A 17,283-nucleotide genomic window follows, 5' to 3' on the forward strand; every position below is an offset into this window, starting at 1 on the left:
CTCCCTTCCTCTCCCCCCACCCTCCTTTCCTTCCTTCTCCTTTCCTTCCTCTCCCCTCCTTTCCTTCCTTCTCCTTTCTTCCTTCCTCCCTCCCTCTTTCCTCTGTCCTTCTTTTCTTCCTTCCTTTCCTCCCTTCCTTCTTCCCCCCTCCCTCCTTTCCTTCCTTCTCTCCTTCCTCCCTCCCTCCCTCCCTTCCCTCCTTTCCTTCCTTCTTCCTCCCTTCCTTTCCTTCCTTCTCCTTCCTTCCTTCCTCCCTCCCTCTGTCCTTCTTTTCTTCCTTCCTTTCCTGCCTTCCTTCTTCCCCCCTCCCTCCTTTCCTTCCTTCTCTCCTTCCTCCCTCCCTCCCTTCCCTCCTTTCCTTCCTTCTTCCTCCCTTCCTTTCCGTCCTTCTCCTTTCTTCCTTCCTTCCTCCCTCCCTTCCTCTGTCCTTCTTTTCTTCCTTCCTTTTCCCCCTTCCTTCTTCCCCCTCCCTCCTTTCCTTCCTTCTCCCTTCCTCCTTCCCTCCCTCCCTCCCTTCCCTCCTTTCCTTCCTTCTCCCTTCCTTCCTTCCTTGACTTGAGGACAACAGGAGGTTTAAATGTGCTTTCAGTGTAAAGTGATAGAAGCCAAAATCCAACATGTGTCCACTCAGATATTTTAGTGCATTTAAAGTTCAAAGCTTCGAGCAGTCTGAGTTTGAGTCTTAACATATCTGACACTTTTACAGTCTTTGTAGCATCAGATTCCCTCTTTGAGTTGAGCTGTGGGGGAAGTATAGTAACAAAAAGACTTTGGCACTAAAAAGACTGTAAAGTTGAAACATATCTACTTGATTTGACTCATATGGACAAAACTGAAACTTCATATTAGCTTCAGATCAACTTTTAAATACATTTTTTTAGCACAGAAGGAGGACTGTGGATTTTCCTCCCTCCTTACTCCTTTCCTCCCTTCTTTCCTTCCTCCCTCCCTCACTCCTTTCCTTCCTCCCTCCCTCCCTCCTTACCTTCCTTCCTCCCTCCATACTCCTTTCCTTCCATCCTTCCTCACTCCTTTCCTTCCTACCTCCCTCCTTACTCCTTTCCTTCCTTCCTTCCTTCCTTCCTCACTCCTTACCTTCCTCCATCCCTCCCTCCTTACCTTCCTTCCTCACTCCTTTCCTTCCTCCCACCCTCCTTACTCCTTTCCTTCCTTCTCCCTTCCTTCCTTACTCCTTTCCTTCCTCCCTCCCTCCTTACCTTCCTTCCTCCCTACTTACTCCTTTCCTTCCATCCTTCCTCCCTCCTTTCCTTCCTCCATCCCGCCTTACTCCTTTCCTTCCTTCCTTCCTCGCTCCTTTCCTTCCACCCTCCCTGCTTACTCCTTTCCTTCCTTCCTTCCTTCCACTCTCCTTTCCTTCCCTCTCTGCCTTCCTCCCTACTTACTCCTTTCCTTCCTCCCTCCCTCCTCACTCCTTTTGCTTCCTCCCTCCCTAGCTCCCTTCCTTCTTCCCTTTGTTCCTTCCTTCCTTGACCTGAGGACAACAGGAGGGTTAATCTCTCTACACTGATTAATGTTCATAAGTCTTAAAAAAATGTATGACTGGCAGAGGAAGATGATACTACTTGTTTTATAAATGTATGTATTGTAATCTGCAGTCCCAAAAAAGAAAGAAAGTATCACCAACATGTCCTGTTGTCATGTGGTAAAAACAAACAGAGATAATAAGCGGGAGGTAAAAGAGCAGAATAGCAGACATCTGTCTCCCACACACGCATCCGGACACTAAAACCATTAAATTAAACCAGATGTGTTGTTCCACCTGTTTTCCTTGGACGTGGACTTTAGCCGATTTTAATGAGCCTTACAGCAACGGCCTGATAATCAGACAGCTTAGTACAACCAAAAAAGAAAACAAAGGAGTGGCTGTTTTAAGACACATAATCAAGGCGGTATTGAGAATGTAATGAAGACAGTTTCTGTTTAACTAAGATAGTCAAACAGTCTGCTGTAATCCACCTGTCTGACTAATGGAGCTTTTCCATTATACAGTTGTAGCACGACTCCGACACAAGACTCAAACCTGGCATTTTTAAATACCAGCAATAATAATTAAAGCGATTCAGCTCAATTTTCTTGCTTTGTGTGTGACAGAAAGACACTTACAGCAGCACCAGTACACCATCGTCTCCATGTCCTCTATTGTTTGTGTGTGTCAAGGATAGGGTTGCAAAATTCCGGGAATTTTCAAACTTGGAAACTTTCCATGGGAATTAACGGGAATTAACGGGAATTAACGGGAATTAATGGGAATTAACGGGAATTAACTGGGAATTTACTAAACTGAAGGTATGTTCTTATTAGGGAACTTAAATATAGTTGTGTAAAATAATATTTTAGCATAATCCTGACTAAAACAACCAGATATCATGCACTACAGTTGAATATCTATGCTATCATATGCTCACATAGCATACTGTTTACTGCAGGGCTACTGAGACCACGCCCCCTACATGCACTGTGCATACTGAGGCCACGCCCCCTACATGCACTGTTCATTCCTCCATCACATGCACAGATGATTTCTACAATCCTAGACCACACTTTTGAGCCCAGATCACACAACTTGAAGCCAGACTTTTGAGCCTGTGGTTTTGATGACATTATATGGTAATATATTTAGGGATATTTTTATGTGTAAGTGCTATATTTAGCCTTATGGTGGAAAAAATAAAACTGGTCAAAACCAAATAAACCACAATTTATACAGCAAATATCACTTCAACAGACAGGAGTGGAACTTTGATGTTACTAGTTATATCATTTGCACCTAAGTAAATAACAATAACAAATAGTTTTAAAAACATCTTGTATATTTTGGATTTTATGAGTTGTATCTCCACCAGGATACATTGGACACACCCCCCCCCCCCGCAGGGATGTGTAGCTTCACAGACACATTGTTGTATTTTTTCAGAGTTGTGTGTGAAACCATTAAGAATAATAACATTTAGTTGTTTTTTTTATATTAAATTATAAATAATTGTATAATTTAATATAACTTCAACAGCTCAGGGACATCAAGCGACATTGTGCACCTTTTTTTATCATCAATTTAAAATAATGTTTTTTAATGAAGGGGTGGACTTTTTTTATCCAATTAATCAATCAAATGATGATACCTTTCCACTAAATTACCCTCAGTTGCCATAAATTCCCATAAATTCCCATTTAATCCCCATAAATTCCCATTTAATCCCCATAAATTCCCATTTAATCCCCATAAATTCCCATAATTCCCATAATTCCCATGGAAAGTTTCCAATTTGGAATATTTCCAAAATTCCCCAGCTTAACTTCCCATGGAAATTTACCGGAAACTTTCCGGAAATTTACCGGAAACTTTCCACCCCTTTGCAACCCTAGTCAAGGACCAAGCAGATAGACAAAATATTTAATTAAAGTATACAAAAATCCCAAAAATATCCAAAAGGAATGATCAAATAACTAGAAAAAGAACAAAAGTTGGGCCCAGAAATCCAAAGTCAAATAAACAGTAATGAAACTAAGGCTTCAACGTAAGGCAACACAATCAAACTAACCTTGACTAAACTAACCAAACCAAACTTATAAAAACAATGTCACGGCAGTTTCGAGAAGCTGTGCTATGACAACCCCGCCCACGTTGAGTAGGTACTATGAAGTAATGGAAAAGATCGTTCCTGGTGCCAAACCGAGCCGAGTCGAGCCGAGTAGCGCTAGAACTGTATAGTGGAAAAGCGCCATAAAGGTAGATATATTGGTTGTACTATACTATATTATATAGATTTACTCTAATAACGAGTTGGAACAGGAGTGACAGAGATTTTAATTAAGTAGCCCATACATCTATGGAGAGAGTAGACAAGAGTCCAGGATGACTTGAATTGAAAAGGTTTATGAAGTTTGTCTCCTCCGGGACTTTAAACCAGACAGATAACGCCACAGGTTGGTCCAACACATCTACAATATACAGAATTTAGTCTACTGCTCTACAGACAAAACATTGCTTTGTCCTCCATCCAACACTTTATCAAAACCTCTGACTCCAGTTACCTCAACCTCAGTCAGAGAAAACAGTCAAACACATATCTGACCCTGGTTGCTATAGCAACACTATCAGAACACTTACCACTATCTCAAGAGGAGACACCCAACATTTGGTGAGGCCTTGATATGACCACAAAGCCTAGTTTGACCCAGTGCATATTATAATGATGGAAAAGGAGCAGGATTGTAATGGTAGCTAAAATGCTAACTAACATAGCTATCGATCTAATAAATGTAGTTGGTGATCAATCATAGTGAGGCTTGTCTTAATTAGCCTTGGATTGGAGTGTAACCCAGTTTTTTCTTCTTTGCATAAATATATAGAAACAACTGCTGTGTCATATTTACCCCATATGACACTTCTGGCACACCATTCGAAATAGTTTGGTATAAATTAAGGTAGAAAAACAACTTTATGTGATATATAATGAATAAAAATAACAGTAAAACAAAGAAATAAGAAACCGAAATTATTAGGGTCTAACAGTGGTAAGATATGAAATAAAGAGGTAAAAGAGCCGAGATACAGTCAAAGTTTGTAGGTTTTTTCCAAACAGGATACAGTATTTTCTCAGAATACAAATTCACTCATCCATTTTTTCTGCATTGCGGCTTTTTCAGAGTAAAACACTTCTCACGATGAGTCACGTTAGGTGAGCTGACATCACCCAGCATCCAAACTTTATGATCAAAGTCAACGAGAGAGATTTTTTTAAAAGATTAAAAGAAATCTGTTGCAGTAACATATTTCCAAAAAGCCTCTCGAGCATGAGGTGATGCTTCCTAGTTAATCTCTGACACATGGAAGAAACTCCACCATTAAGCTGATTAAGTCCATGAGGAGCGTAATATGTTCTGTGGAAGATGTTATATTTAATTTGTCTGAGTTTGATAAATATCAATACAGGCTGGGATTTATTCTAGTATTCTTAATTTTGCTTTATTGAAGATTTACAGCTTGTTGGGAGGTTATTAATGTAACGCTGGGTGTAGCTTAGCGTCACCTTAATTGAACCTATTTTGTGAGTAATGGAGGTATGAAACAGCTAAGGGAAAGCTTCTTCAGAGTAACTTGTGCAACTTTTTTCAACAAACTTGAAACATGACTTACAGACTGTGTAAAGTGAATTTAGACATTTTCTTCTAAACACATTAAATAAGTGTAAAAAAGGTGTAAAAATCATTTCAACCATTTAGATTTGAATTGTGGAGCTAGGCTTCAAAAACTGTGTTTCAAGATCTCTGTGTTCAGGATTTAGTGGACGGGTCTGAAAATCGGCTAGCATAAACCCGCCCCTGCTGCTGTAGAGGTATAAATACATTCAGCGCACACGACTACTACTACAGTCTACAATTAGCTGTGCTAGCCGCAGAGCTAGCCGCTGAGATAGTAGCTGAGTTAGCCGCTGAGCTAGCAAGCCGCCGAGTTAGCTGCCGAGCTAGCAGCTGAGTTAGCCGCCGAGTTAGCTGCTGAGCTAGCAGTTGAGTTAGCAGCCGAGTTAGCAGATGAATTAGCCGCCGAGCTAGCAGCTGAGTTAGCACGCCGCCGAGTTAGCCGCCAAGCTAGCAGCTGAGTTAGCAGCCGAGCTAGCCGCCGAGCTAGCAGCTGAGTTAGCCGCAGAAAGCTCTCAGACATAGCGTCCATGTTTCTGGTAGAGGTGGTGACTTTGATTGACAGATACACACATATTTATTCTTACTTTACACAGACTTTAAATGTGAAGCATATCACTCCGCCCCAAATCTAACATTACAAACAAACTAGAAAGAAGTAGTTCCTATTTAAATAACAACATCTCCATCTGTGTTTTACAGTTTATAATCGTATCAAACATCAACTATATACTATTATAATCACTTGCCAGCAGCCTCTTTTTGGACATTTTATTGTTTCTTTTTTTGTGCTGATTCTGCGGACTCTGGCTGTCTAATTACCTGCTGTGTTTTTGTGATCTCCATGGCAACGGTAGAGTGGAGTGGGACCGAGTGGGACGCTGCTATTGTTTTTTTCCCACAACTTCTCCATCTGTGTTTAATAGTTAGTATAATAATAATAGTATGAAATGTAAACTATACTATTCTCAGCCTTTTTGGACATTGTTTTGTTCTTTTTTGTGGATATTTTATTTGGAGGTTTTTTTTGTGCTGATTCTGCGGACTCTGGCTGATCTTTTACCAAACAGAAGAGAGGAGAGGAGGCTGCTGTTGATGTAAACTATATTATTATCCTTTCTTACCAGCAGTAACCTTTTTGGATTGCTTTTTTTTATTATTCAAATCATTTAAAACATCCAACCAATACCAAAATCATATATTATATATTCTTCAAACCAATTCTTTACAAATATATATATTTAATCTTACATTAATAAAGTTGTATATGGAAGATTTTAGACCCTTTGTAAAGAAGAGTATTGATCTGATCTATCTGTAAAGTGCCTTGAGATGACTTTCATTGTGATTTTGAGCTATATAAAGCAAGACTGATTGATTAATTAATTGATAAATCCAATATCAAGCAGCCTAATTTCCAATGGTTATATCCTCAGGTGTATTAGGGAATAATCCCAAGGACTGATTAATAAACTAATGTCTTATTTGTAGGTACTTAAAAAGATTATACTCTATACTATACTATATAAATATAATATATTATTATAATAAATGAAATATTACACATAATTGGACGAAGCTATAGCAAATCCACCATTAATATATAGATTACCAATCAATTCCTGATCAAACTTTGCATAATACTCTGAGTAATATTAAGAGGAGCGTTCACAAGTACCAATATATTAAAAAGGAGTGTATGGGATTCCTGCCACGCAAGCAAAGGTACTGAAAAGAGCCAGATTGTTTTTGGTAATCACAGCCAGGAAGCCCAGGAAAGAGAGATAATAACTGTTAATGGGTGAGGGATGGGGTGGGGGTTAGGGGGGGTGGTTTACAGTTTCATTTCGTGTAGCTTTATTGAGAAGATCCGTCTCACATCACACTGCGACACAGTTTGATAATATCATTAACTCCGGCTGCAGCAACAACAGCTCTGATTAGTTTCACCAGCTGTGCAAATTCATGAGAAATAAACCCACCAGATCTATTTCTGAATCTCTGACAAAAATCCAACAACAAGATGTGAACGGTGATTTAGAGGCTCGGACTAATTCGAGGCGAGGCGTTTAAACAACCCCCCCCCCCCCCTCTTCCCCCCCTCCCCTTCTCTATTTATGATCAGCTTTGAGAGGACATGATTATTTAAATATGTGCTCACAAATCAAAACTGGTTGTTGAGACGATGCCAGAGTACTGCAGAGTCAACTACTGACTCAGTCTACAGCAGAAGCCTGGCGACCAGCTGGAGCTTTGGTGTGTGTGTGTGTGTGTGTGTGTGTGTGTGTGTGTGTGTGTGTATGTGTATGTGTGTTTAGACTGTGGTATTACAAAATCAGAGCTGTTTCTCTGCATGAAAACAACACATCACATGTTCAGGCAGCGATGGACAGAGATGATAAAGGAGGAGAAATCTGAGACCGAGGGAGAGAGAGCTGGATGGAGACTTGAAACCTCGTGTGTGTTATTGTGTGTGTGTGTGTGTGTGTGTGTGTGTGTGTGTGTGTGTGTGTGTGTGTGTGTGTGTGTGTGTGTGTGTAACATTGTTCCTGTGTCTAGTGGGTGAAGCCACAAAGCTGTAACTACTGTTTCGAGCAGATGCTGCTGGTTCATGTGCAGCAAAGACTAAGGCCAGGTCCACACGTACCAAAACGATCTTTTCCCCCTCCGTTTTCCCTGACATCGTACAAACGGATCCATCTGATCTCAACACGACTCAACACGCTACTTCATATTCCAGGCCTATAGGCGGCGCTGTTTCAGTTTCAGAAATTCACCAAAAACACAGAGGAAGAGGCGGATATAAGGGATATAAGAGGTGGAAGGCTAAGCTCGAGGGGTGTGGCGATGACATCATTGAAACGCAGATATGCGTCTTCACCATCCAAACGAACGAATGGGCGCGCAGGTGGTTAAGTGGTTAGAGCGCATGCCATATACGCAGCCGACCCCGGTTCGAATCCCGATCGGAGGTCCTTTGCTGCATGTCACCCCCCTCTCTCTCCCATGTTTCCTGTCAATCTACTGATTAATAAAGGTGTCTATGCCAACAAAATCTTTAAAAAAAAACAAAAAAAAACATCCAAACGAACACTCAAGGGCAGCGTTTGCACATTTTTTCACCCTGGGACCAGGTTTCAGAAAGCTTCGTTTCCACCCTGGGACCAGGTTTCAGATAGCTTCGTTTTCAGGCAATGCGTTTACAGTATTCGTTTGGACGATCGGCCAAAACATCTGCGTTTAAACCCAAAAGCGTCTCCGTGTGGATGGCCCCTAAACTTTAATATCAGATTTAAAAGGTTCACTGCAGAAAAATCTATTCTAATAAACGGAAAGATGCCCTTTCTTATCTATAACTGTATCAACTTTTTTAATAGGAATAAATAATACCACTGTTGAGACATATAATAATAATGTAAAAGCAGGATTTTACTGTTGTAGTGGGTTGAAATGGAGCTAGTCGTTTATATAGGACTGCAACTAATTTCATTATAGCTCCAACTGCTGATTATTTTTCACTTTAATTAATAAGTTGATTGGTTGCTTTTTTGTAACATAATCAGAAAATAATGATATAATAATGATGAATGACACAAACTGAACGAATATAATTACACTGAAATCAAATTTAATACCTTAACGCCTATAATTTAAGACATTTTTATACCTTGAAGATCAAAAACTAAACTTTTTAAGGATATATCCTGTGTATATGATCCTTCATAAGAGTAAATAATACAGATTTTCAGTGTTTTTAGTCTTGCAAAATATGTGTATGCTGCAAGTTTATAGCGAAAATGTAACTGTAGTATTGATAGTAATGAAGGCACAATGCTAAAATCATCACAGCACCTTAAATGAGGAGGGGGGAACAAAGCAGGCTGGTTATAATGGGGAATAATCAACAATAAAGTGATTGTATAGTTATAAATAAACGTACCTGTGGATTTATTGGAGGCTCTTCGTCTGATCTCGGTCACCATGAGACGTGAGACCTGAGTGGTGAACTGCAGCAGGTCAGCGAACTTCTCCGTCATGGTGCTGGGTGGAGCGTTCCCGAACACCTAAAGGACAGAGATCGGCTTTAGTTTATCAGGAAAAGAAAGAAACATAGAGAGAGAATTTAAAGTCAGAAAGAAAGTTTGGCAGGTCAGACATTTATACATCTGAAAAAGTTGCAGATTATTGCTTTAATGGAGAAAATAGAATAATAAGCTTATTATTTACAATTATATTCTGCAGTTCCTTAAAATAACAGCTGTAATCACATCAAGTGGAGACTAACATCAAGAGTTAGTCTGAAACCTCTCTGGGTTTGTTCTAGCATGTCCTAATGTTACGGCCACAGAGCAACAATCAGTCAAACTGTATTTATAAAGCAGCTTTCATCAGGTTAGTGGAGTTTCAAGAGCTTCAGAGCTGATTGAAGAGATGATAATGAGACAGAACAAGTGTAGATCAAAGACAATATAAAGAAAAGGAAGAAAAAGAAAGAATTGAGACTAATGCAGAGAAAATAATAGTAAAAAAAAAAATAATAATAAAAAAATAATAATAATATTTATTTTATAACAAAATAATAATTAATCAAAAATAACCCAAAAATTATAATACAAATTTAAAATGCAATAAAGTCAAAATAAATAAGAGAAAATAAAAAATAACAGAGAAAAAAAGTTTGAGTAAAATAAACGAGGTTAAAATAGATTGAAAAATACAAAACAAAAATAAAATGACTGATAAAATGAAGTAAAATAAAAGAGATTTAATTTAATAAAAGCTAGACTAAAAATTTGGTAAATATAAAAAATTAAAAAAGACAAAAGAAACAATAGGAAAATACAAAATAATAGAAATATAATAATAAAAAATAAAAGTAAAATCATAAAATAATAAAAAATAGTAGAGCAGTGTAAAAAGATTATAAACGGTAGTGCAGCCTGAGCCTTTGTGGAGCGGGTCAGAGATATAAACTCCACTTCACTCAACAATCAGCTCATCACGTATTTATTTATCCTATAAATCTGACATGAAAGCGTCCCCGAAGGCCGTCGGAGTCCCTCTGCACTCAGTCCTCTCTCCACTCCTCAAAATGTGACATGAATTATGCCACCAGTGAGAGAGTGAATCACAGCCAGCGCCGGGTAATTAGCCGACGAGTGGAGAGACCCTCGGTGAGCCACTCCAGTTGTGATGAGGACACTCGACGGAGCCGCCCGCAGCGTTCAGACGCAGAGCAAGCAGTTTAATATAAAGAAGATCACTGCATGGATTAACTTTACTTTACATTCTCCGATTTGTTGAGCAAACAGGGAGAGACTCTTAATTCTTTCCTCTGTCCTTCTTTCCTACCTTCCTTCCTTCCTTCTTTCCTCCTTCACTCCCTCCCTCCCTCCCTCCCTCCCTTCCTTCCTTCCTTCCTCCCTCCCTCCCTCCTTTCCTTCCTTCCTTCCTTCCTCCCTCCCTCCCTCCCCCCCTCCCCTTCCTCCTTTCCTCCCTTCCTTCGTCCATCCCTCCCTTCCTTCCTCCCTCCCTCCCTCCCTCCCTCCCTCGACTCGAGGACAACAGGAGGGTTAAAGGCTGCATTACAGTAAAAATGACGTCCCTCCTTCTCCCTTTCTTTCCTCGGTCCTTCTTTCCTACCTTCCTCCATTCCTTCTTTCCTCTGTTCTTCCTTCCTTCTTTCCTCCCTCTCACCTTCCTCCCTCCCTTCCTCCTTCCTTCCTTCTTTCCTCCATCCCTCCCTCCCTTCCTCCCTCACTCCCTCCCTCCCTTGACTTGAGGACAACAGGAGGGTTAAAGGCTGCATTACAGTAAAAATAACGTCTCTCCTTCTCTCTTTCTTTCCTACCTTCCTCCCTTCCTTCTTTCCTCTGTCCTTCCTTCCTTCTTTCCTCCCTCTCACCTTCCTTCCTCCCTCCCTCCCTCCCTCCCTTCTCCCTCCCTCCCTCCCTCCCTCCCTCCCTTCCTTCCCTCCCTCCCTCCCTCCCTCCCTTCCTTCCCTCCCTCCCTCCCTCCCTCCCTTGACTCGAGGACAACAGGAGGGTTAAAGGCTGCATTACAGTAAAAATGACGTCCCTCCTTCTCCCTTTCTTTCCTCGGTCCTTCTTTCCTACCTTCCTCCCTTCCTTCTTTCCTCTGTTCTTCCTTCCTTCTTTCCTCCCTCTCACCTTCCTCCCTCCCTTCTTCCTTCCTTCTTTCTTCCTCCCTCACTCCCTCCCTCCCTTGACTCGAGGACAACAGGAGGGTTAAAGGCTGCATTACAGTAAAAATGACATTATCTAAGTTTAACAGACTAATTAGTCGACGAGTGGAGAGACCCTCGGTGAGCCACTCCAGTTGTGATGAGGACACTCGACGGAGCCGCCCGCAGCGTTCAGACGCATAACAAGCAGTTTAATATAAAGAAGATCACTGCATGGATTAACTTTACTCCTACATTCTCCGATTTGTTGAGCAAACAGGGAGAGACTCTTAATTAAAGAGGCTTATTTAAAAAGCTGCTGCATTAAAACCTTTTATTAGTTATGAGTCTGTTAATAACCGTCGCTGCATAATTAAACATACCAGGAGATTTAAACACACATATTATAGATATCAGGATATCAGGATACTGGGATATGGAATAAGTGTCTTTTCCTGCTTTTAACCCTTGTGTCGTCCTCCCGGGTCAAATTGACCCCGTCTTCTTTCCTACCCCTTCCTTCCTTTTGTCTGTACTTCCTCCATCCCTCCTTCTTTCCTTCCTTCCTTACTTCTTCAGTCTCTCCTTCTCTCTTTCTTTCCTCTGTCCTTCCTTCCTTCTTTCCTCCCTCTCTCCTTCCTTCCTTCCTTCTTCCTTCCTCCCTTCCTTCCGTCCCTCCCGTCCTCCATCCTTTCCTTCCTTCTTCCTTCCTTCCTTCTTTCCTCCCTCTCTCCTTCCTTCCTTCCTTCCTCCCTCCCTCCCTCCCTCCTTCCCTTCCTTCCTTCCTCCCTCCTTCCTCCCTTCCTCCCTCCCTCCCTCCTTCCCTTCCTTCCTCCCTCCCTTACTCCCTTCCTTCCTTCATCCCTCCCTCCCTCCCTTCCTTCCTTCCTCCCTCCCTCCTTTCCTTCCTCCCTTCCCTCCTCCCTCCCTCCCTCACTCCCTTCCTTCCTTCCTCCCTCGACTTACTGCATTACAGTAAAAATGACATTATCTGAGCTTAACAGACTGTTTTATTATCTGTGTTTTACCCATTTAGTCATTATATCGACATTACTGATGATTATTTATCAAATATCTCATTGTGTAAATATTTTGTGAAAGCACCGATAGTAATCATTACAATATTATTGTGATATTGTGATACATTATTTTGTCTATATGGCTGCGTTCAGACTGCAGGCAAATCTGATTCAAATCTGATTCCTTCTCAAATCAGATTTTAGGCCTGACTGTCCACACTGTTTTGGGATTTGGCTCTGTTCAGACTGGGCCACATTAATGACCAATCTGACAGGTTGCCGTGGCAATGTCGTCAGAGCAGAGGCGTCATCTATCATGTATTGTGTGATGTCATATAATTGCGACAGTGACAGCAACAACAAACCCTCGAGCTTCGCTTGAACAGAGCCATCTCCCCAAAGATTAAGAATTTGGTTTGATTTCGTCCTTTGTTGCCTCCAGTGATATCACCTAGCAACAACAACTGGAATAAGTCCTCCAGTGATATCACCTAGCAACAACAACTGGAATAAGTCCTCCAGTGATATCACCTAGCAACAACAACTGGAATAAGCGCAGGTCTGGTGTCTCATAGAGTGACGTAGCGTAGAGACGTAGAGAGACATCACGGACAGTCAAATCCGATATGAGTGTTTGGAGCTGTTCAGACTCAGACACATCTGTCCAAATGAGATTTGAAACTTCCTCCCAAAGGTGGTTTAGATCTGGTTTATGACTGTTCAGACTTCATAAGAGCCATCTAATCTAGATTGGCTAAAAATCGGATTTTGGCTTACAGTGTGAACGTAGCCTTTGACATACCGTTTTGATCAGAAGAGGCTCGGCTAGTAAGTTAGCATTATCATTTCTAACTAAACTAAACACAAGTCAAACACCGAGCTTCTCAGTAAGAGAGGAGCAAAAAAAAAGCATCCTCCACGTCTGCAGTCACAGCACTCCTGATATCTGTCATTTCAGGATATCGACACAGACGGCAGATCAAATGCATACTGAGAGTCCAGCAGTATAACTCCCATCACTGTTAACCCTCAGATCTGCTGACTAGTTGTGTTTAGCTGTTCTTAGATCTAGACTGAAGCACAGGGGAGAACGAGCCTTTTCCAGTTGTAGCCTCCAAAACTCTGACAAGCTGCCTGTTTTTAAATCCTGTCTGCAAACACATTTTTATTATCTTATACACCAGTTTTTGTATTCTTGCTGTGTTGCTTTAAATGTTCATGATTTGATTGGATTTGACTCTCTGCTTGTGTAATTTTATGCATTATTTTTTAACATTGACAAGGTTACAGTCTCTGATTTGACTCATTTCTTTTTAAATTGGCCATTACAGTCTGCAGCAAGATGTCATTTTTTATATCATGTTGTGAGTTTAATACCTGGAAAAGCTTTGTGACATCAATTCGCTTTGCCAATAAACCTCATGCTGACATTGCGTGGAGGTTAATGCCTCTAATGACTGACACAATATTCATTTTGTTGAAAGTTTTCTTATAAATCTGTTCTTTGTATTTGTATCATCAACAACCTGGAGATTTGATTGAGTATGACTCCACACACAGACATTTAATACTTTACTATAAATGTCACTTTAAAAGCTACACAGAAAAGCTCTTTGTGCTCTGCTGTAAGTGTGGTGATATCCAGCTGCTCAGACAACATAATCAGCACGAGTTGACAGGCTCATTTTCATTTTCATCATATTTAACTTCGGGCTGTTGAAACGGAGTTCGTGAAGCGTCTTATCAAGTGTGTATGAAAATCAGGGTGTCACCACATGATTTTAATTTAGCTCATAGGTGGTATTTCCTTCATGAGGCACCTATTGAGTTGAGTCTATCACATCACAGACACAGTGGGACAGGAGATTAAACACAAACTTGTCTTTAAAGGCTGTGTAAAGTGAATTCAAACATTTTCTTCTAAACACATTAAATAGGTCATGAATGTATTTCTAAAAAAGGTGTAAAAAAACATTTCAACCATTTAGATTTAAATTGTGGAGCTAGGCTTCACAAACTGTGTTTCAAGATTTCTGTGTTCAGGATTTAGTGATTAGCATAAACCCGCCCCTGCTGCTGTACAGGTATAAATACATTCAGCGCACACTACTACTACTACAGTCTACAGTTAGCTGAGTTAGCTGCCAAGCTAACCACCGAGCTTAGCTGAGTTAGCCGTTGAGCTAGCTGTCGAGTTACCCGCTGAGCTAGCCGCTGAGTTAGCCATCGAGTTAGCCGCCAAGTTAGCAGCCGAGTTAGCCGCCGTGCTAGCAGCTTCGTTAGCAGCAGAAAACTCTCAGATGTAGCGTCCATGTTTCTGGTAGAGGTGGTGATTGACAGGTGACACTTGGTACGGGGGCGGGGCTTCAGGGAGCAGAGAAAGAGGCTGAGTTTTACGCAACTTTGATCCCCTTTCTTTGCCCCCCCTCCCGGTGTAACTTACCCTGTTAAACACGGGAAGCATCATGTAGAGCTTCTCCTCCTGCTCCTTCTGGGTCATGTGACGAGGAGGGTGGCACAGTTCGGAGAAGAGGCGTCGCAGGTGCATCAGGCCCAGCGCGTTGTCCTGCGGGCTGCACTCCTCCTGCCGAGGCCGGCCCATGATCCTCTTCACCATGTTCATCTTGAACGGCTTTGTCAAGGCAAAGGCAGTACTGCAGGAGAGAGAGAGAGAGAGAGAGGAGAGAGAGAGAGAGAGAGAGAGAGAGGGAGAGGGGGAGAGATTAATGATTTGTCTCAAAGTCATTTATTATTTATTAAAAGACCTAGACGTGAACAAACAAATCATAAGATAGAAAAAAATGTCTCATTGAAAAGTCCTCAGCTTTTAAGCAACCAATTATTTTAAAGAGCAAACGTAAGACCTATATCTTTTTACATTTGGCTTTCAATTGAATTTTATTTATTTATTTATTCTTTAATCTGTCTTTTTTTCTATTTTCACCCTGTTTTTACTACTTGGACTAATCTGTTCATCCTATTTTATTGTTTTCTTCTTCATAACCTTCCTTATGTCTGTTTTACTTCTTTACTTTTATTATTTTACTTTTAAACATTTCCAGATTTACCCACTTTATTCGATAGTGACTTTATTTCATTCTTTCATTTTATATATTTTTAATAGTCTTTCATTACCTTTTTATTTATTCTTATAAATTTTTATCTTACCTCAATGCAGATTCTTGAGAGTTGTGATAGCATAAGTGAACGTTTGTTACATTCAAGCTCAAAAATTCATCTATTTATTAATTTATAAACATTGCCCGCTAGATAGTTTTCTATTTTTGGAGCTGTGAACACCCAACTCTCTCTGACTCTCATCTGTGAATATTATAATGTTACACACTCTGGTGTCTGGTACAGTTGGTGGCATCGGCTTGTAGTCTGCCAGTAAAACCAAAGACGAAGAAGAAGAAGAAGAAGAGAAGGAGGAGGAAGGATTTATATAGTAGTTGGCTTTTCCCCACAGACGAGACAGCTGGACTCTAACTGAATCATTCAACTCTAACTCTGATAGTATATTTTTAACGCAATCTCAACGAGCCAACTCTTTAGGTAAGTTCTTGGGGTTCAAGGTTCAAGCGGACCTCTCGTTGTCTCGAGGAGAGGAAGTGATGTTAAATTAAACTTTAAAAAAGTTGGGATGAATCTGGGACAAGAGACGAAAAAGAAAGAAAAAGAACAAAGTGTGCAAAAACAATATGGACAACTTTCTGAGCCTGTTTAGTGTGTGTGTGTGTGTGTGTGTGTGTGTGTGTGTGTGTGTGTGTGTGTGTGTGTGTGTGTGTGTGTGTGTGCGTGTGTCTGTGTGTGTGTGTGTGTGTGTGTGTGTGCTTTGACTTTTTAAAAATTAGGACAAAATTAACCATGGTTGAGTGAGTGAATGGAAAAGCATGTGAAAAAAACACTTTAATCCAATTTTACTATTTGTACTAAAAGTCAGATCTTAAACTGACATCAATAATCTGAAAATGTCAAATAACACTGAGCCACAGTATCTGAATCTATACTTGTTACACAGTGAAATGAACACTGGTTTGTTTTCTTTATAAAATACAGACGCTTGCTGCACACTGACCGGCTAATAAAACCAAATTCAAGCGTCTCTTGAGCCAATTTACTTCCACACTATAATATAACACAACAGATTCTCATCCATGACTGATAATAATCTTTTATTTTCTTTTTCTCTCTCTCTCTTACTTCTTTCCTTCTTTCCTCAGTTTGCTTGATATATATTTAGCCATTTATTTCCACACGTCAAATTCTCCAGACCATCTTAAAACGGTTGCTAGGAGACAGAGCTGAAAAAGCCAACACGCAACACACAGATAAACATCCACCGACAAAAAACAACATAAAGAGAGAGAGATCGACCGTGCAGCAAAGTTGCTCATCCATCTCCAAATAAGAGCCTCCTTTCTTTTCTTTTCTTTTCTTTTTTCAGGAGGACTGAAAACACTAGCACGCTGTACCTTGCTCAAGGGCACAAGGGAAAGGATTTCTCATTTATTTAAGTCTTTAAGCCTCGAAGGAACACATGACATTATATTAAAAAAAAAAAAAAGATGAGATGAACAAAACCTCCTGGCACTTTTCTATCGTACATTATCATCACTCCTCAGCTTGTTTCTGTTACATCAGAGCTGCAACTTAAGGTTATAATCATCATTAATTCATGTAATGATTATTTTTCTTGATTAATCGATAGTTTTTTGGTCTATAAATGTCAGAAAATGGTTAAAAATTGTTGGTCACTGTTTCCAAAAGCACAAGATGCAACCTGAAGTGTCCCAACCAATAACCCACTACCCAAGATATTCAGTTTAATACCATAGAGGAGGAAAGAAAGCAGAAAGTACTGAATGAATGAATGAATGAATGAATGAATGAACGAACGAATGAAAAGCCACACAAATT

The 17,283-nt window shown here is 40.4% G+C and overlaps 1 protein-coding gene across 1 annotated transcript in view; it reads right to left on the bottom strand.

The window, feature by feature from the left end:
* Window positions 1-15,007, bottom strand: part of wdfy3 (WD repeat and FYVE domain containing 3) — a 136,428-nt gene extending 121,421 nt beyond the window's left edge. The window contains 2 exon segments of the mRNA XM_053324968.1: window positions 9,101-9,224; window positions 14,807-15,007. Coding sequence (XP_053180943.1) covers window positions 9,101-9,224; window positions 14,807-14,986 — 304 coding nt within the window. The 5' untranslated portion in view covers window positions 14,987-15,007.
* Between the last annotated feature and the right edge of the window lie 2,276 nt (window positions 15,008-17,283).

This window comes from Scomber japonicus, chromosome 9, assembly GCF_027409825.1.
Source record: "Scomber japonicus isolate fScoJap1 chromosome 9, fScoJap1.pri, whole genome shotgun sequence".
NCBI lineage: Eukaryota > Metazoa > Chordata > Actinopteri > Scombriformes > Scombridae > Scomber > Scomber japonicus.